The sequence below is a fragment of the Sparus aurata genome, chromosome 18 (genome assembly GCF_900880675.1).
Source record: "Sparus aurata chromosome 18, fSpaAur1.1, whole genome shotgun sequence".
Classification (NCBI taxonomy): domain Eukaryota; kingdom Metazoa; phylum Chordata; class Actinopteri; order Spariformes; family Sparidae; genus Sparus; species Sparus aurata.
This window is the reverse complement of record NC_044204.1, coordinates 23,620,734-23,646,547: the sequence shown is the minus strand read 5'-3', so window position 1 is coordinate 23,646,547 and position 25,814 is coordinate 23,620,734. Positions and strand designations below refer to the sequence as shown.

The window sequence follows — 25,814 nt, the reverse complement described above, 5'->3', positions numbered from 1 at the left end:
CGTTCATATTCATTAAAAGTTTCATTATTTTAAAATGTCAAATTTAAAACTTTTTCTCTGTCACACTGTAATTTGCTCTGCTGTTAATGCTGCCCATGTCTCTGTCCTGCCCTTCCTGCAGTTGATGCAGACTTACACTGTGATCATTGTTTTAAACTTGTGTCTTGATTTTTCTAAATCTCTACACCTGGCCAGGGAGATGAAAACTAGACTCTTGACTAATTCCTGCACTTTTACAGTAATGCTCATTAACATACGCTGTCCCTGAGAAATAAACTGGATTAACTACATAACTAACTAAATAGATAAATCTAACCAAATAGGCTTATCCTTGAAAATGTAACTAAACAGAAACATACATTAGATCAGTAAGTCATTTTGCTGAACCTGATTCTTATTACTCTTTATTACAACTGAACGAATGAATAATTAATTTTGGTTACATACATTGTAAGAAACAAAACATTCTTTATGCACAGATTTCTCACAAGGCCTTATTTTTGCCTATCCTGTACCATCCACAGAATAACCAAGAATATCAAAAACACTAAAACATATAAATAAATAAATATTGATCTGAATCCTTGATCATTCTACATTTTAAAGCTTGTTTGAAACAAGTCATACAATTTAAACTCATCACTGTGTTCATTCCATAGTTTGACTCCTAAAACTGGAATTTATGATTTAATTTCTTGATGAACACAAATTGAATACAGATACAGAGGCTTTTATTCAAACTTGAAATAGTATTTCTAATGTGTTAAAAAAAAAACACAATATATATAATAAAATATCATTATGTTAGCTCTATTCTGAAGTTGAATTACAGGGTGTATAAGGAGACTTTAATAGAGCTATTACAACAAGTGTCTATTCATTGATATAACAAGACATTTCCTTAAAAAACAAGACAAGACAATGAAATCAGGACAAACTCTTGTGACTGGTGTCATCTGTATTTGAGAGGTGGCCCCCGCAGTGTGTTCGTGTCACATGGAAAGCGGTGCTCAGCCACCAGGCGCCGACAGCTGACACACGGACAATAGAGGCCCACTCACTTTTCAAGAGGTTGCACAATCGGGGCCCCTTTAAAACCGTTTGCCCTCTTGGCTTTCAGATGAAACCTTATTTGTCTGAGGAAGTTCAAAAACCACCACAGGTAATGTCTAGAGGGAGCGGTAATATTGAGTAGTTAGATGGCTTTTTATAGCTTCATGCTGAAAGGTAAATACATTGAAATTCTGACTGCAGCGCTGCAAAAGTCGCCACAGAACTTTTTCTCATCCCCTTACAGGTGCCTTTGGGAGGACTGTTGGAAGTGACTCAGCTGTCTTCATAGAGACATCATGTACGGGCTGCTGTGTGAGAGTCTGCACGACTTCATCAAGGAGTCCTACGGCGACGATGTGTGGAAGCTGGTCAGGGAGAGAGCCGATGTCAGGTTGCACTCCTTTGTCACCCACCAGGTACACTGAAATATAGTCATATAGTCATAGTGTCATATTTCTGTCTCTGTGCAACCTGGCAACTTTTGTCTGTAGCCTCATAGTCCTGCTGTCATAGTATGACAGCAGAACAGCAAGACTATATATATATATATATATATATATATATATATATATATATATATACATATATATACATATACACATATGTGTATGTGTGTGTGTGTGTGTGTGTGTGTGTGTGTGTCTGCAGGTGTACAGTGAGAGTGTGATTCCACGTATTGCAAAGGCGGCCAGTGGAGTGACAGGAACGCCCTACAATGAGCTGATGAATTCCTGGGGTGTCTACTTCCTGGGCTTCGTTGGGAAGTACGGCTATGACAGGATCCTTAAGGTGAAAAAAATATTGAGCCTGTCAGGTGTCAGACGTGAGAGAGAATTATGAAACACCCTGAAACGTGTATCCTCAAACTACAACTGCGCGAGTGAAAGGTTACATTTTTAAAACCTGTGCCTCGCTTTATCGTCTTTTTGTGTGATTTCTGGTGATATTTCTGTCAATCCAGTATAAAGAGATTAATGTGAGTGTTCATGCACAGTAGGTTTGACTCTGTGTGGAGTCCTTAGACATTTGAAGAGTGACAAACCAGTCAGTTGAAAATTACGGATGAATGTACAACCTTTACAACTTTGCATGTTCTCAAAAATAAGGGTGGGTACCATTTCTACGAGGCCATACTTTTAAAGAGTCACAAATTAAGTAAGTAAGATACCACAGGTCAACAGGATTACACTTTTAACAATTGTATTACACTTTTTTCCTGAAATGTTTGGTTTGAATACACAAATGAAGCACTGACTAATTAAAAATTTGGGAAAATGAACAGAAATCTGAACACTGGATGAGGCTGGGTTTTACAATTTTTGTTTTATTTTGTGGACATATTAGAATCAAAGGTTCCTACCGAGTGTGTTTTTGATATTTTTTTGAAAATACATCTGACAACAGCCCTTTCAGTATTTTTTCTTTGAATTTTCACCATGTCTTTTTGGTATAAAATGTTTTATAAATCAGGCTATGAATGATAGATAAACAAACCCTCTCTGTAGAAACCTCAAGAATACAGATAGGAAAGTTTGATGTTTTTTTTCTGAAAGGGAGATTTCTTGCTCTGGAGTATGAGGAAAAACCCACGAAATGAAATGAAAGATATCTTGATATGTATAGAAATGTAATCAACAACAACAACAAAAAAATGCTAGTAATCAGATCTATCTGTCAAGTTGTACACTGTGTGCTTTGTCTCTTTTAGTGGCAAAAAAATGAGTGTAGGGAGGTGAAGAGTCTGTAACCATAACTGTACATAATGATTAATTACTATCCACAAAAATTACTCATCCAGATGAAACAAGAGATGAACACTGCCAGATATATATGGTTGATTATTCACACAATAACAACATTTCATTTTTAATATTGTGTGAATATTGCATTGTAGTCAAGCCCCGATTGGTGAAAAGGTTTAAAAATAGATATCACCAAGAAACATACCCAGGTGATTACTTACGTTAACATGATTATTTTCTGTACAATTACTTTTATGAAATGTAATCTTTAAATATTTAATTGAGTCACTATCTAATTAATCATGTGCATGAATTTCCAAACACCCAAAAGAAAATGTTGGATGTTTTTCTTTCAAATATTCTGAAATACGACATGTTATGTCTGCAAAATAGCCCAAAACTCTCAAAAGATCTGACCAGTGCATGTTTTTGCGTATAGTGCTCTAATACATTTTATTGTTGTCTGGCAAAGAAGAAGCTAAATATGACAGAATCAAGGGATGTTTATTATTACACTTTCATTAAGTTGCGATTTGAGGTCACATTTCTGGGTCTCTTAAGATGCCCAAATCCCTTTTTTTTTTTTTTTTACATTAGCAGGGGTAATTTTTTATCATTAAAGGAATAGTTACTTGTCTTAAACATGACCTGTCCCCCCATGTCTACAGGTGCTCGGCCGTCATGTACGTGACTTTGTCAACGGCCTCGATAATCTCCACGAGTACCTGCGCTTCAGCTACCCCAAGGTGCAGCCTCCAACCTTCTTCTGCCAGGAGGAGTCCGCCACCGGAGTCACCCTCCACTACAGGTGTGAGGAGGAGGAGGAGGAGGAGGAGGGGGGGTAGAGGGAGGATTGATCAGACTTTCAGGCATCAGACGTAAACGTAGATGTAGAGGGCAAACAGAGAGAAAGCTTTGTGATTAGATGGACTCTTCTCTGTCACCCACAGGAGTAAACGTAAGGGCTATCTGCACTACGCCATGGGTCAGCTGAGGCAGATGGGGAAGCAGTTCTACGACACCGACATCCACGTGGAGGTGCTGTCTGAGCAGATGGTCGGGGACTATTCCCATGTTACCATGAGGTACACACACAACACACAACACACACACACACAGTATAATTTTGACACATCTGTACTTTTTGTATGGCTTCATATTACACTTAGGGGTGAAGTATTGTATTATCACATCAGTGGTAACCATGACTCCTCACAAGAAAGCTCATTTCAGGTGTCTATGAGTTGTTAGCAGTTCTGCCAAAGAGACGTTTCCCTCTGAATTTCTCGCCTTTAAGACTCAAAGACAAAACTATTTAGTATTAGACAAAGAAACCCAAAACAAAACAAACTACCCAAACCCCGTTCATTCAAATTAACTTCAAATCATGGCTAAAAGACAACCAAGTATCATCCTTGTTTTATGTTTTATGGTTTATGTGTTGTGTCCCTGATTTTAAGTGTTTTGCTAAAAGTTTAGTATTGCTGTCTCATTTCCATGTATCTTATGTGTCTCTTGTAACTTGTATCACACCTGCACAGGGGCTGCAGTTGAAAATCAGCCTGGATGGCTCAACTGGCACAGATGTTATTAATGTGCAGTGTCCCTGTATCGTTAAATTGTAATCTAAAGCAGCTACTCGTAATCTAACCAGACTATCCTGACTTCTTCCTGTCTGACATTGCCCTTAAAGTGTGTAATGAGGCAACATATTTAGGCCATTACATAACCGATGATCTATCAGATGACAAGGACATTTACAGACAATGCCGAAAGCTGTATGCACAAGCAAACATGTTGGCGTGTAAATTCAGTATGTGTTCAGTGCCTGTGAAGACCTCCCTGTTTAAAGCTTTTTGTATATGTATGTACATGTATGTGCGTATATGTATTTTATTCTATTTTATTTTATTTTTATTGTGCTATGGACCTCTCATGAGATGTGTCCCTAATAAAGATTGAATTGAATTGAATAACCACAAAAGTATGACACTACTGGATAGATGTGTCAGTTTGATCTACCTAATAATGAAATATATCATAATATATCAGTCAGAGGAGCCAGAATCAACTTCACTTTTGATAATTGAATTACAGTTTCCTGATAAAACTTCTGTACTTTGACTTGAATATATAACATTTCCGCGATGAAATGACCTTTGTTATATATACTATTGAGCTGTGGGCTTACATCATCCCAAATGTTTCCAACAGTGTTCACAGTTTCTTTCGAGGTCACACTGTTCTTCATTCACTTCATGCCTCGATGACTCCCAGGAGCGTGTGAGAGGAAGGCAAAAGTGACTAATCATGTGAATAAAAGACCCCAAGCTGCAGAAATGACAGTCATTTTAAGTTAAGGATCTGAATATGTCTTCCACCTCAGTTTATCATTAACATATCGATCCGTATGTGATCTCTGCAGGCTGAACTTTGACAACTCGGCCTACCGCTACATCATGAAGGAGGATGAGGAGGAGCAGGAGATTTTGCCCATCACCTCTGACTTCTTCTTTGAGGTCTTCCCCTTCAACATCGTCTTCAGACAGGTAATCTCTCTGATTAACACTCCAAGACCCATCAAGAGCAGTTAATGATTGCAGAAGGCACTAAATGAATGATTAGTAACAGCAGGTCTCTGATTTTTCGAGGACATGGTGGTGCATAATGTTGGCTCCGGCCTGGCCACAGTCTTCCCCGATCTGGATGGGAAGAAGATCAATGACGCCTTCCTGCTGGCTCGCCCCCTGGTGGAGTTCACCTGGAACATGGTAAGAAGTCACTTCAACATGTCCATGAATCAGACAGGGACAACTTTGACGCTTCCAGCACATTAAAAACAATGAATCGGAAAAATATCCGCTTTCAATCTGCACACAGATCATCTCCCACCCCAACAACCTGTTTGAGATCATGTCCAAGGAGCCCGTGAAGAGAGAGAGGAACCTTCACAACCGAGTCCAGAGTAAGAGTGGGAGCCATGCGAACTCTCGCAGGGGTGTGTGTCTGCTGGGCTTGTGGTTAGATCAGTTTCACTGCAGTCAGTTCAATTCTACTTTTATTAGATTAAATAAAACAACTGTTGCTGTAGGATGGATGTCTGTTCTTGTACGACGGCTCGAACATCAACATTTAATCTTCAGACGTTGCTGAATTAAATTGGAGGGTTTAGCAGCTCTTGCAGTTGCAGAAATGGAAGTGTTTGATGTCTTGTTTCAACTTACGCTGAATGAATTTAGCCGAGCTGAGCCGAGCCCTGGTTTTTAATTGGTGGAGGGTGCGAATGTGAATGTTTTTTGGCTCTGAAGATTTACCCATGGTCTATCCGCAGATTCCGACTACGACAACGCCAACCGCTCTGCTGACGTAGATGTGGAGCTCATGGCTTTCCAGTCCATCATTGGAGATGATTACAAAGGTCACGACCTTTCACTTATCTAAAAAAATACAACAACAATCTACCTACCAGCATCTCTGAAGCTCACTAATTAATGAACATGTTTTATCTTGATTATCTGATTTGTAGAAAAATGTGAAAACAATTTATTTTTATGTGCAGAACTCCTTGGATGGGTTTCTTAAGTCTTGTTTTCACTGCTTCTGCCTGCCAAGCAGCGGATACTCCAGGGCGTCACTGCTCCCGTCCAACAAATAGTCTGGCATGAAAACTGTAAAAGCAAATAACAGAGTGCTGCAGGAATGAGTCCTAAGACCCCAAAATCATATATCATTTTTGAACTTCCTGTTCCCTCCTCTCAAGTCAATTTTTTTAAAATTGTTGTTTGTTTCGTTTTGGTTAAATGTCTGAAATCAGTACTGTGCTTAACACAAGCTGAAGAGATTTGACATAAAATACGGCAGTAAATACCCAACGCTTGATTTATAGTTTGTGTTACACGAGTGTTTAAATGTCATCATGCCAAACACGAGACGCAACTACTCACTAGCCATTTTTTTAACTGATGGACTTTAGTCACAAACTATTTTAACTCTGACTTTACAACTTGTAGAATGATCGATTTATAGTGAAGTGTGATTACTACAGTTTAGTGAGACGCTTAGTGTAGGTGGCGAGCTTGTGTACTCCACAGAGCTTATATTCGGCAACAATCCAAAATCTAATGGAACACTCCCCTAGGCTTTTAGCTGAGGAAGCCGGGGCGATGCTAACTTCAGGGTTAGCCAACAAAAATACATCATGCCTGCAGCTCTCTATTGTCATTAAAGTGTATATCCGGATGATGGATAACAGTCCGATTAGCAACTTGAGAAGCGAAGATGGGTGTGAGACGACATTTCAGCTACTCCATGTTAACATACCTGTATATACTACATATAGGCAAATAATATTAAAAAGAAAGGGAATAAAAGCTAAAGACGATAGGCGATGGGTTCTAAGATTGCTTGTTAACCTGCCGGCAACCAAAGTCCATTCAAACCTGATTGGTCGGTACTACTCTAAGTAGTCTACTAATATAAACGGAAACCAGAATGCTTCCGATTCCCTGAATCTTGTCTCTTGCCCACAGATTCTGCATCCATATCTGCTTGCAAAGATTAGCCATTTCTCCATTTCCGGTCATTATGCTAAGCTACGCTAATTGGCTGCTGGCTCCAGCTTCATATTGAACAAACAGACGGGAAGGTGGTTTTGATCTTCACTTCTCACTGGCAGCAAGATAGTGTATTAGTGCGCACACCGAAATGTCAAACGTTTCCTTTAAAAACGCTCAAATGCTAAATCCATTAGGGTGGACACAGTGCAATTATTGTATAGTGCTGTAATTGTACCTAAACCTCTCTCTAAAGGTCCGTGTTGTTGGCATTTTCTCCGTGCTCCTCTTTTTTAGACGGTAACAGCGCTAATGCGATGGAGAGCTGGGGCGACGGGAGCCGCTGCCTCAAACTAAAAGGACAGATGAGATACATGCCAGAGTGGGAGTCCATCATCTTCCTGGGAACTCCTGTGTATGGGCCCAAACACACACACACACACACACACACACACACACACACACACACACACACACACACCCATAGAAACGAATCTTTATTAAAACGCTGCAGTTGAAAAGTAAAACATTCAGAAAAAAAGCAGCGAGCGCTAAACTGAATTACGAGGCTGGAAATAAAAGCCTGGGCAGTGAATCAAATCAGGGGCCCATTCTAACAGCACTTACCATGCATGAAATGAGCTGCTAATTAGCTTGTAATCAGACAGTGCAGCTCTTGTGAGCCTAATGGGAACCCATTTGCAACTGAGAGTGTTTTCCGTTGAGTTCATTACCAAAACATCTCCCTCCTCTCCTAAAACATTTTGTTTTGCCGGTAAATGCTCACAGGCCTGTATTGACAAAACCGCTGAAGTGTTAAATGCTGCGCTCGCACCGCTTACATTATTGATAGGGTAAGGAGCTAAAAATAACATTTCTCCTCATATGGTTATTCATAGATTCTGTGCATTATATCAATATTGTCACTGTTTCCATTTGTCCAGGATGGAGAGCCTGAGTGCGATGTTCAAGACCGGCCTGTACATCAACGACCTGAGCATGCACGACTCCAGCAGAGACCTGGTGCTGGCGGGCACTCAGCAGTCAGAGGAGCTGAAGAGGGCGCTCATACAGGTTCATCTCAGACGTGTGATCAGCTCGCACGTCACCCCGCATTATGCAAAGTTGCTCCGAGGGGCCTTCTTTCAGTCTAGAGGCCCCCCCACCACCTACTGCCCACAGACCCGAGATGAGAGAAAACAGATTGCAATCTCACTGTGTTATTCTGTCTCATTCCCCCGTTGCAAACGCAGGAGCAAAAGAAGTCCAGTAAGCTGGAGGAGAGCATGAAGATGCTGGACTACGAGATGAAGAAGACTGATGACCTTCTGTACAGGATGATTCCCAAGCCGGTGGCTAAAAGGCTGCGCAAAGGAGAGCCGGCTGTAAACACTTGCGAGGTCAGGATGGTAGATAGTGCTGCTGTTGGCCTGTGAGTGAGCACCGCAAAATAAAAGAAGCAACAGTTCTAGCCTTTAACATTCACTGCTCTTAAAAAAAAAAAAAAAAGAGAGAGAGAACATTGACACCGCTCGCTGTAGTGTACGCTGAATCTGAGCTACAGCAGCCGCTTAGCTTAGCTTAGCATCGCACAAAGACTGGAAACAGGGAAAAAAGCTAGCCTGGCTTTAGAACACAGGCAGAGAAATTCACCTGATAACATGTCCAAATTCTACTTATTACAAACAAGATATAAAATGTGAATTAGTGCGCTCTGGAGGTGCTGTTAAGCAGTTTCTGCTAGCTGTGTCTCACCAGGCTGTGTCTGCAGCTATGAGAACGGTCCAGCATGAAGTCTGGCAAACTACATGACACAACCGCTTTACCTCCCCTGAGAACTTTTCCAAACCCAAACCAAGTAATGTTGGTGCATTCACATGGATTCAGGCACAGCAGTACAAAGCAAACCTGTTATAATTGAAGCGGACATGAGCAGGGCGGTAAAATTAGGCGAGGGAGTATCGGCTTCTGTAGCAGTAGGCGGCACTGCCACCTCAAAATTTTTAAGTTTTTGCTGATCTATGGATGTTGTGTAGCTCCCTCACATAAGATGAAAACATGGGTAAACTGAATAACAAGAAGCCATCACTAGAATAATTACATAAAAATAATAGATTATTCAGATAAGGAACAAGTGACATATACAGACAGACCAGTCTACAGACAGACCAGTCTACGTCTCTTTCAGACTTTTTGCCACAGTAAATATCAGGTTGACTGTGAGGTCCCTCTGTATTTTCGCATTAAAAGCATAGACACAAATTTGGCCCACGAGTGCCTCCCTCCCTCGTCTCTCTCTGCCTCTCATTAACTTTCTTATCTCTCTCCTCCAGGTGTTCCCAGATGTGACCATCCTCTTCAGCGACGTGGTGGGATTTACTCGCATTTGCAGCCACATCACTCCGATGCAGGTGGTCTCCATGCTCAACACCATGTACACGCTGTTCGACACGCTCAGCGAGAAGCACCGCGTCTTCAAGGTTTGAGTGCCCCCCCCCCACTCTTATGCACTTTATCCACGAGTGCCCGCGATGCAACAGCTGCTCTTCCCTGTCTCCTTCCAGGTCGAGACCATTGGAGATGCCTACATGGTGGTAGCCGGGGCCCCAGAGAAGACAAAGTACCACGCTCACAACATCTGCGACATGGCCCTGGACATGGTGCGCTCCATAGACCACCTGAAAGACCCCTCGAATGGCAACAACATACAGATTCGCGTCGGTGGGTAGAACGTGTCTTGACCTTTTTATAGCGCCGTGTTTGACTGAGTGGACTCACCTGTCATTCTGGGTTGCAGGGATCCACTCCGGGATGGTTGTGGCAGGTGTGGTGGGACACAAGATGCCACGTTACGGTTTGCATGGTGACACAGTCCACACTGCGTCTGCCATGGAGAGCAATGGAAAGGTAGAGGAAGATGATGACAGAGAGGTATGAGAAGAGATGACTGAAGTGACAGTTTTGTTATAACTGCCTTGTTCTTTTATCTGCTTTCAGGAGATGCACATTCAGCTCAGCAGCGCCACCTACGAGCACCTGAAAGGAAGTCACTTTATCTTTGAGAGGAGGGGTACCATCACCATCAAGGTCAGGAGGGTCAAAACTGTTTCCACAGCAACCCTACTCTTGCATTCACGCAGCCACAGTAACAAACATGTAATTATTATGTTTTGCTGCGGAACGTATGGGCATCAGACAGTGGTGATGTTGCTCAGAACACCTCCACTTGAAAGCAAATACATATCGTTTTCACATCACACAAAACCTGCTTGAAACTGATCATACACTAATCAGTGTGTGTTAATGGAAGATGTGTGTCTTAGCAACCAGCCGGACTTAATAAACTTCCTCAATCGGTATAACATTATATTAAAGGAGACCTATTAGGCTTTCTTGTCACTGTTTTATAGGTTCTTCTGCGTGTAAAAGATCTTATAAGGTGAAAAGGTCACAGTCTGCACCAACAGAAGCTCCTCTCTCCCAAGAAACGCTGAACGCACTGGTCCTGAAATGGCTCGTCAGTAGCCCCGCCTTTAATTCTGTGACATCACATAGCGCCGCCGGCTCAGGCATGTTTGAGGTGACCAATCAGAAAAGGGGACCCTTTAAGTAAACAGGAGTGTTTCAGACAGAGAGGGGGAGAAACAGTGTTGCCTCACTGGCCAGAATGAGAAAATGATTAAACCATGTGTAAATCTATTCTAGTTTCCATTATGAACCTGAAAATGAGCAGAATATGTCTCCTTCAATAACTCACAGTGTCACGGCTCTGGGGAGGCAGCACACTCAGTATTCAGCGCTGCTGCTTGCTTGCTTGTTGATCTGCCTGTCTGTTTTATCACACGGTCTGACTTTGATGTCCTACATTCAGTGATAATGGCAGCAGAGTGACTCCCAAACGTTTTCTGAGACGGCTGATTGCAGACTCCAATAAGACTCATTTTTCATCAGGGAGTTCTGACTTCTGAAAATGTGTCACCCGCCATTTTACTTCCCTCCATAACAGAAATTGTTCCTGTGACAGCCACGAGGACAGGAGTATAGGAGGAGGAGGAATAGTCTTTGAATATTTGTACATATGCCAGCAACCTAAATCTCTCTTCCCTCTCATGCTTAGGGAAATGTTGAAATTGAGACGTACTGGCTTAAAGGAAAGAGGGACAAAGACGGGAACGCTCAGGCAGCGTGTCCGCAGTTTGAGACCCAGACCATCAGTAAGGCCATCAGCAAGGCTACCATCTCAGGCACCGAGGCCACAGGGGACGACGGGGGACTGGTAAAAATCCAACTAAGACACGCTTGAGCATTGTACACTTCATTGCCTCCCTTGTTTTCTCTCATTTCCTTGAGTCCCCTTCCGACTTTGCCCCCAGGTTTTCCCACTGGTGGCGGGGGAGGACGAGGATGACGTCAAGTCTACCCGCTCTCATCGCATCAAGATGGAAATTTCAGGCCATTCTCTGGAGGAGTCGATGGAGGAGTGCCGGGTGGAGGAGATGTCGGTTCATAAGGTGAGAGAGAATATCTGTCTGGTGCTGCTGAGATGACTCAGATTTAAAGGGACAGTTCAGGCCAAATCCCAAAATTATGTATGTATATTTACTCTCACCTGTGGTGCTATTAGATATATCAGCTGTAAAGATGTGTCTTCACTCCAATATAATGGAACAAGACGGCACTCGGTTTGTGATTCTCAAAGAGGCAAAAAATACATTTTAATAATGAAGTCTTTTTCCAGAAATCATGACCCGGATGAATGAGCAGTTTCTAGGAACTATTTTCTTTCTAGTGGGCTACACCTACACAGTGTATCACAACGCAGAAGGAAGTGTGCATCTTCCCATGGACGAGAAGTTAGCTAACTATGCTAACCAAGCTAGCGAACTTTAGAGCTCAGCAGTGGAGGAAGCCATTCATGTTGCTGATGGTGGGTCTGGTTCACTAGAAAGAAAGTAGTTCCTAGAACTAACTGCTCAAAAACAAGATCTGTAGATCCTCTTGAGGTCATCAGGTCATGATTTCTGGGATGTTTTTCAAATATATTTTTTGGCGCTCTGACCATCTAGATCTCAATAGCCGATATCTCCAAAACTCTGCAACTCACACCAAAACAATCTAGATGGATAAAAAGCACATAAACCGGGGAGTTAAAAAAATATGATGTTTTTACGCTTGCTGTTTTGTTATCAGTGTGGTGATGAGCCTTTTACCTCCCCAGTCCCACTACAAGGACGCTTTGCAGGACGGCCTGCAGGACGCTCACCTGGAGCTGGACTCACCCGAGTCCAATGGCAGAGACTCCATCATGGAGTCCCGCGGCAGCTCCTGTGACTCCCGCTGCTCTAAGAGCGCCATGTGCTCCGTGTCATGAACAAACGAAACCAGAAATTCGTTTGTGTTTCTGTTTCTGAAGTGCTACTTGTACGACTCACTCAAAGCTTTGAATGTTAGGCCAAATGTCGGATAGGAGTGCTGCTTTTGCTCATATTTTAGCCTTTTTTTTGGTGGAGTTCTTGTGTACATGGACTAGTCTGGAACGCTTGACATTTTCTAGAGAGCCTTGCGGGTGTTTTGTTGCACAGTAACATCATCAGTGCGTATTTAGCTCTGACAATACAGAAATCAATCGCGGCTGATTTCTCGCTTTGATCGGTTTAAACAGCTGCCTTGGAGCTTCAAGAAAAACTCCTACGAGTGAGCAGACAACCCTCCAATTAATACCTCTCATTAGTCACCCATTGTGTAACGTGTTTCAGCACCGCTGCCACATGGTCCCGCTGGACTCAACTCAGTGATTTTCTACACCGTTTTGTTCTGTTGTTTCGACGTCTTGTTTCATCCTCTGAATAAAATCACTCTGAATCTCTCCTGTCCCCTTTGTCTTGCTTGTCTGAGTCCAATCGCTCTGTATCAATCTCGTCAGATGCACACAGCCGCGGCACAATGTAAACGCTTGTCAGCTCAGTGGAAGTGAAGCTAGATGACTGCTGAGCCGCGTGTGGATCTGTTTGCTGTTGTTCGTCCTGTCACTCAAAGGCATCGGTATCCAGACTCACATCTGCAGGTTTTTACTTGTTTTTTATTGAACACATCGTCATTGTCGTGGATGTGGATATGTTCTGTTGTGTCTGTGTGTTGCTCTTGTGACATGGATGCATGTGCACCTGCATCTGATCTCTTTATGCCCTAGTGAATGCAGCAAATCAATCAGGAGCAAATCAATATCACTTCAAGGAGTTAAATCAATGTAAGGGAATTAGTAACCACCGTCTGCTGCAACACATCTGTACATGCCACCAAAACAACACAATCCTAACATAAATACATTTGTAGACATGTCAAACATCAGACATCCTGGGCCAGTGTCAAACGACATTCCCAACCGACTGGTTATCTGAGGAGCTGCGCTTATACGTGGCGTCCTCGCGGTCCATGCTGCACCTGTTGTCCGAGTCTTTAGGGGACGACTTGATGGAGCAGTGGAAACAGAAGGCGTAGAAGAAGGCGAGAAGGAGCAGCAAACAGACGACACAAAAGATGACGACAATCAGGATGGTGTGCACTTGCATGTGCACCTCCTCCCAAGGGAGCAGTGTGGTGGCGATGATGGCGTTCTGGAGGCTGGAGGCCGTAGGGGCAGAGCTGGGCGGAGGAGTCATGGTGGGTGACTGTGGATTCGCGGAGGCCAGGAGGGCGACTTCTGGCGTGAAGGGAAGGATGTGTGCCCTCAGTGGCTCTGGGATAGTTTGTGGTAGCTTTAAGGAGGAAGACATCTTTCAGTTTGGTTTGCCACAGACACAGAGAAACACCCACATTAATAAGATGCAGTAATAATTTGAATTCAGGTGGAGCTAAAGGTGAAATTGACAGAGGAAGAATGGCATTAAAACTTTGTGCCTTTTTCACCTTAAAACAATACAATTCTGTGTGATAATAAAGAAAGAAATCCAACAGTATTCATCACAGCAACATCACCTCCATGTATTCAAAAGCAGCAGGCAAATTATCTCCCTAACAGACGACCAAACACAGACGCCGTGTCTTTTGTTCCTACCTGGAGTGTGTTGTTGTCCTGTCTCTCTGAGCAGGCTTTTCTTTTGATGAGCACAGCTTGGGGAAAATGAAAGAAATGGAGGACAAGAGAGGTGGCTGCTGGACCACGAATAACAGAGGGGGGGTTTCCATGGCAACACCTGCTGGTGGGGCCAATAGCATGGATGTGACATCACATCACCTCAAGATTACATCTGCATTAGCCAGACAGAAACGGATTTGCAGTGTGGCATGAATATTGAGAAAAAAAGAATAGCATGGAGCATGAAAACATAAAAACATTCACATAATGTGAACATTTAAAATAGTGTGTTTTCTGTTTTTTTTTTTAATTCAGTAAATATTTGATTTAAAAAATGTTTTAAGGCGTCACCGGCCAGTGAGGTCGCTGAGGGTGTCAAACTGCATACGTACCGGGACCGTGAGTGGCAGATTCAGGCCTGCTCAGCTGTGTCTGGGGAGGGAGTTCAGGTCAGATCTAGTCCCAACATTGATTTATTGATTTTCCTCTGATGGAACCTAATTAGTCAACACTACTTGTGTAAGCCTAAGACTTTGCTGAAACCACTTCAAGAACCAAAACAATTTGTCCCAATGAGTAAAGTTATGTTTTCATGAGAAATTTTAATAATTATTGAAGAAAAAAATATCTCTTTACACAATGGGCAAGGAAAAATGGGTGCCTCATTATACAGAGAGCTGAGATTTGTCTGCAAATTTGGATGCATTTTAGAACAAATGTGCATCATGTTTTATGCAAAGTACCTTCTCATGTAGAAAGAATTGGTCCAGCCCAGCGATGGGCCACACGGTCCACTCACACTCAAATACAGCAATGAATTATGGTCTCACAGGTGGGCCACAAAATGGTTGTCCATAACATGGCAATATCTCGGCCGACTGTATCTTAATTGTCGACAGCTGGCCCTATTCTGAGGTAAAATTAGTATAATATAAATCACTGTTAAATATAAATCAGTGTTAATCACAGCTAAAATGCTCCATAGGTATGTAAGATCCCTAATTATTAAATACATTCACAATTGGCACAGCAGGCGGAGTGACACTTTGTTTTCTTTTGGCCCATGGCCCGCCATCAGGTTTCAGTTTTGTCCCTCTGAGGAACAAAGTTTGGGCACCCCTGCATTAAAGTATACAAATGGAGATACTGGGGTGTGTTAACAGATGACAGCGAGATTAGTTTGAAGTATGCCCATAATTAAAGCCACAGGACACTCATATGACCTGTAGCTTTTATAAAAGCAATATTTCATTATCTGGTATTGTTTTGGTTAACTGTGCAGGAATAAAAAAATATCTGTATCTAAACCTGGCTTTAGGGTGGCAGTTCACGAAATTAGAGTGTGTCAAACCACACACACCTCGCCGCCAGCACAGATATCAGGCTCTCTAATACTGCCACCTGTTGGTACAAGAAGCGACACTGAACAACACACTGCAAAAAGCAAACTCATCTCTCCATCAGCTCTGCTCCTGTGCCGTCTGGTCTCTTTCAAACAGCCATAATGGTCCTCCAGTACAAGTTGTAATTGGTCCCACACCCCCCCTGCTGTGCTCCCTCAACAGGAGCTGATGCCTAAAAAAAAACCAAAAATGTTTTGGGACTTGCATCAAATTTTAGTTGCCATGGAGATGATTCAATATTCATGCGTTTTGGTAGCACATACAGCAAGTAAGCCAGGGAGCTATTTTATTCCCTCCCAAAATCCACTCATAAATATCAGACAAAAGAAAAACGAAAACATATTAATTAGCATAATTTCATGTAGAGGAAGACACAGAACAAAGCCCGACAGCTCATGTGATTTTATAGTGCGTTCAGATGGTTAATTACAGCTCCAGACAATAGACACAAAAGATCCATTAAATCCAACTGCAGCGGAGTAGAGCCAAAATGGCTGAAAAGAGGACTAAGCCTACACCAAGGTTAGTGTTAAGGACAAATAGGTGGAGAAAGAAAACAGGGCTGTGAACCTCCTGACTGCTGTCGTCTCAGTAGAGATAGACCACATGTTGGTAAAAGTCTTCTGAAACACACGATGTGAACCATGCTCTTATTTTAGATCTCAGGACAGAAGGCGAGGAAAGAATTTAATGCCAGAGTTGCTCTCCCGAAGTAGACTACTTGTATTTCTGCTGTGAGAACAAAGTGTTCACTGTTGGATACAGATGTGTCATATGGCGAAGCACCTCTGTGAAAAGGGCTCCTGACAAAGAGAAACTCTGTGCTATGTGACAGTCCCAGAATAATTTACATGTAAAAAAAACATTAAGAGAGAGAGAAAAAAAGTCTCCCTGCTGCAAATTAGTCAGCCTCTCTGCGTGTAATTTCTTGCACTGTTTGTTCTGCTGTGCCTTGAAGATTTCATATCTTGTTCTGCCACGCGGGTGTATAATTGTAAACTCTTCACTCTCTCACTCTCGCCTTTCAATTAGTCTCTCTCTCTCTCCATGCACAATGTAAGTGCTTGTCATCTTCTTGCGGAAATAAAGCAAGCTGACAGCTGAGCAGGAGTGGATCAGCTTGTTATTGTTTCTCCTGTCACTCATGAAAAGGTTGGCATTTACAGCCACTCACATGTTTTCTGTCTGTCACCGACAGTTTTTAAACCATTACTTGACCTTGGATGCTTTTGTTTGTGTAAATTTTTTGTAGAATCTGATTGCTTATGGTCGTGACTTGAAATCAAAACAGCACAAATGACTAATCATTTTATTGTCAAAAATCTCAAAACACATACGTTACACTCACACTGAACTGGTGTCTATGTAACTGACAAACCCTAACAGTTCTACATGGCTACACACACAGCTTAGTTTTTTTCTCAAGAAAGCACACAAATTCACCAGACAAAGATACTCTGTATTAAGGGGAACAGAAACATACATATTTAGGGTAGAACGGGGATTGATAAGTGGCCAATTCACTTATTGTAGCCAACATCTTCACTTTGAATTAGTTACATTTGCAAAATGTTCATAAAAATTACACAAATTGAAAAAAGAATTGAATCTGTGACCCGTCATAGGTAAAGTGTTGATGTTAAATTAAGCAAAATATGTGTCAAATCCCTTTTGTGATGCTGATTCACTGACTCTGGTCAGTTGTCCCTGATGTGTCTTCACTTCTTCTTATTCACAATGTTGTTGCAAATCCAGTTCATGCCATCCTGTGGGGGAAAATGAAAGTCAAACTCAAGCTCTTACAGTTTGAAGAGCGAAAATAGTCAAAACAATGAAACTTGTAAAGTAAAGAGGGGTTGTTGATAGAAATAAAGTCTGATTTTCAGCAGAGTATTGTACAGCAGGAAAAGCAGGGAGCACTTTCATAGGGCTAATTAGGTTCCGTCAGAGGAGAAATCAATAAATCAATGTTGGGACTAGGTCTGACCTGAACTCCCTCCCCAGACACAGCTGAGCAGGCCTGAATCTGCCACTCACGGTCCCGGTACGTATGCAGGTTGAGTCCCTCGGCAATCTCGCTGGCCGGTGACGCTGTGGCCAGATCCTGCTTATTGGCAAAGATGAGCACTGGAACGCCCTTCAGATTCTCCTCGTCGATCAGCTCAGACAGCTCCTGCACACATGAGATTTTTGTTAGGTAACTGACTTTTCTTTAAAATCTAAACAACGATTTTCATATATATTAATCTAATGTTCAGGTTCATACCTTGGTTTTGTGTCTCTATTAGAAAATGTTTACATGCTTAAATGTTCAAAAAACAAATAGTTCTGTCTGAACACTGTTTTGGTGCCTGTCCCTTTAATGCGCTCCCATTGAAAAGCCCAGACTGTTCTGGTTGGTCAGCTCGCACAGGCCTGAACACAAATGGTGTTTTTGCATCTACAGCCATGCTGGGGTTTGACAATGTGTAGCTGTGACATCACAGTGTTTCAGAAGTCCCAACAGCTAGTTTAAGGGCACAGTTTGTGTTGTGTGTATTTCTCAGTGGAATGACAATTGGACACTTTCATAGTTTCTGTATTGCCGGAAATCTCACTTTGTACAATATGTGACCTTTAATTAACTTTAGTTTTGATATGGTGCCTTTCAGAGTGTATTTATATGTAAAAATGACAGCAGTGCATCAAGCTCACCAGTCCCGTCTCTTCAAACCGCTTCTTGTCTGCACTGTCAATGACATAAATCTGAAACAACAAATACGTAAGAGTCAAAATATGCTGAAACGTAAACAAAGATTAAAAATATATATATTTTGGGCTTCAACATTTGCATTCTGCATCTATAAACTTAAAGGTGTCTGTGATTCTTTCAGTACACAGCTGCTCCTGTACAATACAGTAGTGTTAACTGAGAATATAAGATACAGTTGTCAACCTTTCTGAAAAGTTCCACAAAATACAGTTTTACAAAATACTTCTATCAACATAAATTATGGTGTATGAATATAGTATAGCATACTGAGTATAAACAATCTGAATCAACTTGTTGTGTGGAAGTGTATGTAAGTATTTTTATAATCTAATGTGAAGGATTTTTATGGCTCCACATAGCTTTTTGTGTTGTCCACTTGCAGATGGACAATAAAGCAAATGTCCATCAAGAGATTATTTCATTGAACTGCTTTATTCTAAGTGCATTCACTCACCAAGAGGTCTGTATGTTCCAGATACTTTTTCCAGAAGGGCCTGATCTTCCTCTGTCCTCCTATGTCCCACACATTAAGTTTCATGCCATGTGAGGCCACGCTCTTTATGTTGAAACCCTGATGTCAAACACAAAGCTGGAGTCACTGTGCTGCACATTACTGCCTTTAAATTAACACAGTTACAGTAAGCAGTACCTGGAAAGCCTTGCAAATGGTTATGAAGCAATTCGTTAAGCTGCACTGTACTCGAGCGCAGGTGTGTATGTCTTAAATTAATCACTGTTTGGTTACTCCTCTTTGTAACCTTATTACATATCAGCAGGAGTGCAACGTGCTCTGGGTGTTTACGGGGAAATGGTCACTGTGTTAATCCATCACCGTTGCTCATAACGCGGCTCCTTTTGGTTTCAGACGGCAAGGTTGTATAACAACTTTATCCTGAGGGTCAGTTAAAGTAGCAAATCTGAGGATAAGAGTGGAAGGATCAAGTGCAGTGTATGTGTTTATGTGTCAGGTCTCATTTAGCTGCGTGGTGATTATTGCTGGGCCATACTGGACTACATCCTCTCTGTCTGGTGTCCGATGAGCCGTTGCAATCGTCCGGGACCTGGCAGTACATCTGCTCTGTGTCTCTATGTCTTGTGAGAGTAATGCGAGTGTATGAGAGGTTAGATAATCACATCAAAAGAGGTCGATAAAAACACCGTCGGGAAATGTGGTGGGAGCATGCAAATCAGGAAATCCACACATACAGTATAGAAGGGTCATCTGTACATCCTCAAAACATGATTTTACTGATGAGTGGGTAAAGCGTGTGAACTGTAAGACCAATCATTTCATTTCAGAGTGTGTCAGGAAAGCAAAGGTCATCTGAATCCCATTACTTTGAGCAAGAGCGTGCTCACGAGATTAAATTCAATCCCCTTGCCTTTTTATAATTCTGGGTTACACTGACATGAAAATACTAAATATCTTTTGAAAAGCCTCATTCAGAAAAGAGATATCCATCTCTGAAAAAAAAGGGCTTCAGTGACAGCAGGCAAATTGCATCGGTCTACAAAGAGCAGTACTTTGTTTGTTAACAAAATATTGGTGTAATATTTCTGGCAGATGCACCGTGATGATTATCTAAAGTACACTTAATGATGAACTTCATGTTGTAAAGTGCCTCAGCGGTTCAGGATAAGATGAGTTGATTAAAATGAAAAACACAAAAACATCAACTGCAAGCATGTCAGCAGGGATTGTGGATTGTGGCATTTGTTGTTTTTGACTTTTAACAGTTAACTTTCCTTCATCTTTGACCAGCAGCACAGTTCGGACTATTGTCATTTTTGTCTTTTTGAGGTGTGAGTCTAAGTCACCTGTGTTGGTGTGATTGTGTTCACATCCTCGGAGGCGAGGCTCTTCAGCAGGGTGGTCTTGCCGGCGTTGTCCAAACCCAGGAGCACTATCCTGACCTCCTGCTCCGTGGATCCCTTCAGTTTCTCAATGACGGAGAGTAAGCCCTGCTGGATGAAGGAGTGGTAGGGGCGTGGAAGGACACGGAAGACCATCAACTGTTAGACTGTATTTCTATTCTGGGGTAGTTCATTTTTAGAATATTTTGGCTTAGAAACAGCTAATTTGACATGATCTCAAGCATAGTTTTTAGACACTCTTTACAACTTCACACTGATCCCACTGTCCTCTTTCTGACATGACGTCAAAGCCCCCCTTACATACAGCACTACTGACACAGATCCGAGCCCCTGCTGCTCCACCCACGAACCCACCTAGCTCCAGCCCATCCCTCTCCCTTTCCGGCCCCCATTCTGAAATATTTAATCTGTTGATTTATTTAGAAAAGCACCAGCGTTGACTCGAGCTCCATTCATATAATGGTTAGCCGTTTAATGTGATTAGCCTGGAGACCGGTTACACAACCAGCAGACTGCCACACTGCTTCACAAGAGGCACTGTAGCTTTAAATATTTTAATCAAAGTGATATGTAACTGTACATGTGAGGGCATCAGGAGGTTAGACACAGATGTATAATCACTAAATCACCTCCACTTTCAAAGCTTGTCAGTTGAGATCATCTAAAAATCACAAGCAGAACAGAACTACTGTAAAACATACTAGTCCACACTTTCGGAGTTATAACCAGCTGTGAGTAGATTTCTTTGTCAAACAAATGGTCACAATTGGTATCCTCAGATCAGATCACTTACCTTTTGAGCTTCTCCCATGGTGATTTGTTTCCTGTTGGCTTGGCTGGAGGGCTGCAGCTACATTCTCCAGTGAAGCTCACACAGGTGTGTTAGCTATCCAGGTCACCCAGGTTAGCTATTCACAAAAGGTACCAGCACTCCCCTGTATTTCCCCCCTCTTCTTCCTCTGTAAACTCGGGCGAGGTAAGTGCTATATGTGTATGTGATAGTAACGTCTACCTGGGCGTCAATTGCTCCTCACTGCGCCGTGGAGTTAGCGGGCAGGAAGAGGGGGAGGGTGGATGGGGCCAGGATTAGGAGGCCAGAATTAGCCCTAGTCATCCATGCAAAGGCCACCACATTCATCCTCCCCCTTCCTCTGTCCAACCCTCCATCTCCACTTTGCACTGGCTTTACCTGGATTATCCCTCAGCCACCTGCTATAGGAGGAAACTGAATAAACAGTCCTTACTGACACACTCACACACCAAAATAGAAAAAAAGTTTGCCATATGGCTGAAGGGAGGAAATGCTGGTAATACAGAAAAAACTCCAACACGCAGTGTGAGGCCTGGCAGTGTGCATAAAGTTTAACACAAACTTTAACAGATTATATCATGTTGTTGAACCGGGGAACCTGTTATTTCTAGGTTCATAAGTCAACTCTCAAATCCTCACATCCATCCTTCTCTTGGACAAGAGTGGATAGCATTAACATCCCATATATCCATTACATGCAAGCTGCTATAAAGCTGCTCTGTGTGGCTCGTCTGTAGTCTGCCTCCTGTGAGTAAAGCATTCAGTGGGATTAGTTGGAGCACGCCTGTCCTGCGCCTGGATTAAAACATTTCTAGGCTCTTTTCGTCAACTGAACAGGCTTTTCTGCTCAGTGGGCGTGGCTACCATGAGCACTGTACTAAACAATGGATCCACCCTGCTGTACATAAGCCTTTAACCTCACCTGATCAAACACACTTAGCCTACAAGACAGAGATTAATAGAGGGTTTATTTTTTCAGCAAATAATACAACAGCAAATAATGAAACAATATATATATTTAGTACGTCTGAATATGATGAATTTGTGCTTATTTAGGATTCTCTTGGTGTGATTGGAGCTGGACTGCTACTCTGCGCAGCCTGTGCTCTCTGCTTCATCCTCTCTTTGTGTTTAGCTGCAGAGAGAAAGAGGAAGAGAGGTGTCACACTTGATATGACGCTCAGAGAAAAGTCAAATGTAATTCTAAGATTAGCAGTATGCAAAAATTAAGGGAGTAGACTGAGATTCTGTGTAATATAATTAGAGAGCTAGATGAGGAGATCAAAGCGACTCCCTTTACTGTAAATATGTAAAGATGTTGCTAGAGTCCGCTGCCATTAGCAGTAGTTATCTTAGCTTAGCATAAACACAAGAGGAAACAACAAGCCTGGTAAAAATGACAATTTGACTAAATACCCATGTCCACACTCACAGTCTTAAAGGTGCGTTCACAACATTTGTATAGAGAAAAGGTTCTCTATATTTCATGCATTTCTGTAGAAAGTTTCGGTTCATTTGGTATCGATAAGAAATATCAGTATAAAAAATTCTTAAAATAAATAAATGCTAAAATTATATAAATACAAATGTCAACTCAATATGTAAACAGATTAAATTCAGTGTCAAGTGTCAATAATCTTGTTTAACGTGTTATAAAACCCACCTCATTCACACTCGGCACAAATGAAATAAAACTGACCAAAACTAGTCTTGGTTTCTCTTTCCAGAATAAACTCTGTTTTGTTGAAATAAATCCTCAATCATTACGATGTGAAAATATTCAAGCTATATGTGCTGTTTCCATCCGCTGTTGGAGACTGACCCTCAGCTTACTTTGTTGACATGCAGCCCCCCATTAGTTTGGAGTGACCTTCATTCTGTCCATATTTTTGCACCTGAATCATTGTCTTCATGCACAAACTTTGATTTAATTTAACTCATATTTTCCTTTAAAATAAATATTTGAGTTGCCTTTTAATGATTAATGATGAATGAAAGTTTCATGATTTTTTTCTCACTTTTTTTTCTTTTAAAACAAAAAATGAAGTCCATTAGTATTTAAGAAATGATAAGTATCAGTATTGATACATTTGTAACATAAATAATCAGTATTATATGGAATTTAAAAAGTTCCCTACTTTACAATATTTCTTATTCAAACACTGACCAGGTGAGGTCAATTCAGTTCAGGGCTTAAGGAATTAGGCGAGATATTGTGATCGGTCTTATACGTCCAAAATCACTTCCTCGTTAACCCATGAACTAAACCGTACATAATACATGTTCAGTAGTTTAATATTCAACAACAAGGAGTTAATTAAGATTTGGAACTTTTGCATCTATCAACTGAATTGTGGTATTGTTAGCAGAAATGAGTGTAAACATCATTGAGAATGTTTTTTTTTATATTCATTGTTGAATTTCGAGGGTTTATTTCCAATAATATAGAGTATTTGAAATATGTTATTTGTACACCATGGAGTCACATAGACCCACAATATATCATTATCATCATTTGCATCATTCAAGGAGATGTATTTGAGAAAGAAGCAGTGCTTAATTTCATTATCGTTCCGTCTCTACTCTATCAGGCCCCTGTGCTGTCTAAAACCACGGACGACCACAGCTGGAACTCTTACCGTTGTCTCTTTTCAGCTTTAACTTCATAGCTATCCCCATAATCACAATCAGGACCAGAGCAGCAACACCACAAACCACCAAGAGCACCACACTGTTGTCTGGATGGGGAAACAGTTATAACGGCATAAACACAGACTGTAAGAAAACGTGCCATCAAGGATCAGAGGTGTGTGTTTCTTTACTAATAGTTTCCATAAAATGTTTCTGCTCTTTCACTTTCAAATCAGAAAATCTAAATTGCACTATTTAAGCCTCGGGTTACTGAGTCAAAATGCACATCAATAAGGCAAAGTTTATCTGTGGCTATTTGAAATAAGCTGGGTGCTGTCTACTTACCGTTTACAGTGACACCGTGTGGCGGAGACGTATAATTGCCACAAATGCTCTTCACAGAGCAGGAATATTTGCCTGAGTGACGCAATGTCACTTTTTGGAGAACCAGCTTGCTTCCATTTCCGCGTTCCTTAATTTTCTTCTCATCCCTTGTCCATTCAAACATCAGACTGAGATTGCGAAGGTTATGGTCACATGTTAGAGTGATTTTTTCACCCGCATTTACCTCAGATCCATTGCTGATGACAGAGACCTTAAAGTCTGATGGGCAGAGTGAAAATATATATAAAGATGCATCATGTGTTAGGTAATCAGATAGTTGAAGTTTCAGTGCACTGCCACAGAAAAGGATATGGTTACAGGTTACCTTTGGTGCAGTTGGATTGAGTCACTGGACATAGTAGAGGAGGATAGTAAACATGGAAAGAAAAGAATACAGTCACAATATACAAGAGGGGATATCAATACAAAACATCCCAGGTATTCACAAGGCTCATTTTAAGAAACAGAAATATTGTGCAATAAACCCTCATCCAACACAACACGGTCAATTACTGTTTCTAGTGTACTGAATGTAAAATTCATAGAATTTATCTCAAGGTAAACAAATGATATGAAAGATAGCACGAACCATTGACGCACGGTCCTGTAAAGGGACAACAGGGATGGAAGGAGCAGCGTTAAAAAAAATATTAAATCATTTAATGGCATACAATGTTCAGGCACATTCGCTGCTACATAATATTTCCAGTTGTAGTCTATAAATGGAGAGAGAGTTTCGGTTTCTTTTTTGTTTTACCTGCCCGAATTTGTCCTGTGACATTACATTTCAGGCACTGGACGGGAAGGCAGACAGAGCCAACTGCAGCTAAAATTAAGAATAGATGAAAAAAAATGTGTAGAGTTCATCAGGCATACATATTTATAAAGAATTAACATTACATATATATATACTAAGACTTTCATGAATTGTCATCAGAATTGTAGAATTTGATACAAAAACTATACTCAATATCTCTTATGATACCACAGCAGAAGGAAATAAAAAAATGAAAATATATATAAACATTTGTTAGAATGTTCCTATGTGTGCAGGCTTGGGTTAAAACAGCCGTGTTTTTTTTTTTTTTTTTTTTTGCTTTGGTACCTTAATCAATATCAAATGCAGTTATCCATCATTTTAAACTCATGGTATCTAACTATCAATACTTCTGACAACCTTTATATACTGAAACATTTGAAGTGGCTCCTTACCTATGAGAAGATGACCAAGCAAAACATATAGAGGTATCTCCCTCATAACTACTCTCTGTTGGAAGAGACTCATATCATTAAGTTGCTTTGGCTACAGAGTAAGTTAACAATAGCAACAGCAGAATTAAACTCATGCACTTCATTAATATACATCTAAAAGAATAACTGCTAACAACATTTAAACAAATAAGAGTAGAAACTGCAATTAACATTTTGAACGTCAGGTATCAAATATCATTATGATGCAGAAATGTTTTTATTTTTACCTGTGGTGGTGTTGTCTCCTCACGCACAGAGCTGAAGGAGGACTGCTCTGCTTTGCC

The 25,814-nt window shown here is 41.3% G+C and overlaps 2 protein-coding genes across 4 annotated transcripts; one reads left to right on the top strand and one right to left on the bottom strand.

Moving 5' to 3' along the window:
* The first annotated feature begins 1,043 nt into the window (after positions 1 to 1,043).
* On the top strand, positions 1,044 to 13,214 carry LOC115569380 (soluble guanylate cyclase 88E-like). Of its 2 annotated transcripts, none has more exons than XM_030397436.1 (19): positions 1,044 to 1,162; positions 1,298 to 1,469; positions 1,702 to 1,842; positions 3,464 to 3,603; positions 3,746 to 3,880; positions 5,221 to 5,344; positions 5,447 to 5,566; positions 5,676 to 5,760; positions 6,127 to 6,213; positions 7,646 to 7,763; positions 8,293 to 8,422; positions 8,602 to 8,748; positions 9,682 to 9,828; positions 9,913 to 10,069; positions 10,146 to 10,255; positions 10,346 to 10,435; positions 11,466 to 11,624; positions 11,722 to 11,859; positions 12,567 to 13,214. In XM_030397436.1, exons 2-19 carry the CDS (start codon positions 1,350 to 1,352, stop codon positions 12,717 to 12,719), a joined length of 2,301 nt encoding a protein of 766 aa, XP_030253296.1. In that variant the 5' UTR covers positions 1,044 to 1,162; positions 1,298 to 1,349; the 3' UTR covers positions 12,720 to 13,214. The 2 variants fall into 2 exon arrangements, with proteins under 2 accessions (XP_030253296.1, XP_030253295.1); XM_030397435.1 differs by having other exon boundaries at positions 5,676 to 5,793.
* A 3,906-nt stretch (positions 13,215 to 17,120) lies between these two features.
* On the bottom strand, positions 17,121 to 21,615 carry arl3l1 (ADP ribosylation factor like GTPase 3, like 1). Of its 2 annotated transcripts, none has more exons than XM_030395452.1 (6): positions 21,247 to 21,615; positions 20,397 to 20,540; positions 19,033 to 19,149; positions 18,521 to 18,571; positions 17,814 to 17,999; positions 17,121 to 17,592 (listed from the first exon to the last, which is right to left on the bottom strand). In XM_030395452.1, exons 1-6 carry the CDS (start codon positions 21,262 to 21,264, stop codon positions 17,545 to 17,547), a joined length of 564 nt encoding a protein of 187 aa, XP_030251312.1. In that variant the 5' UTR covers positions 21,265 to 21,615; the 3' UTR covers positions 17,121 to 17,544. The 2 variants fall into 2 exon arrangements, with proteins under 2 accessions (XP_030251312.1, XP_030251310.1); XM_030395450.1 differs by having other exon boundaries at positions 20,397 to 20,543; positions 21,247 to 21,601.
* Between the last annotated feature and the right edge of the window lie 4,199 nt (positions 21,616 to 25,814).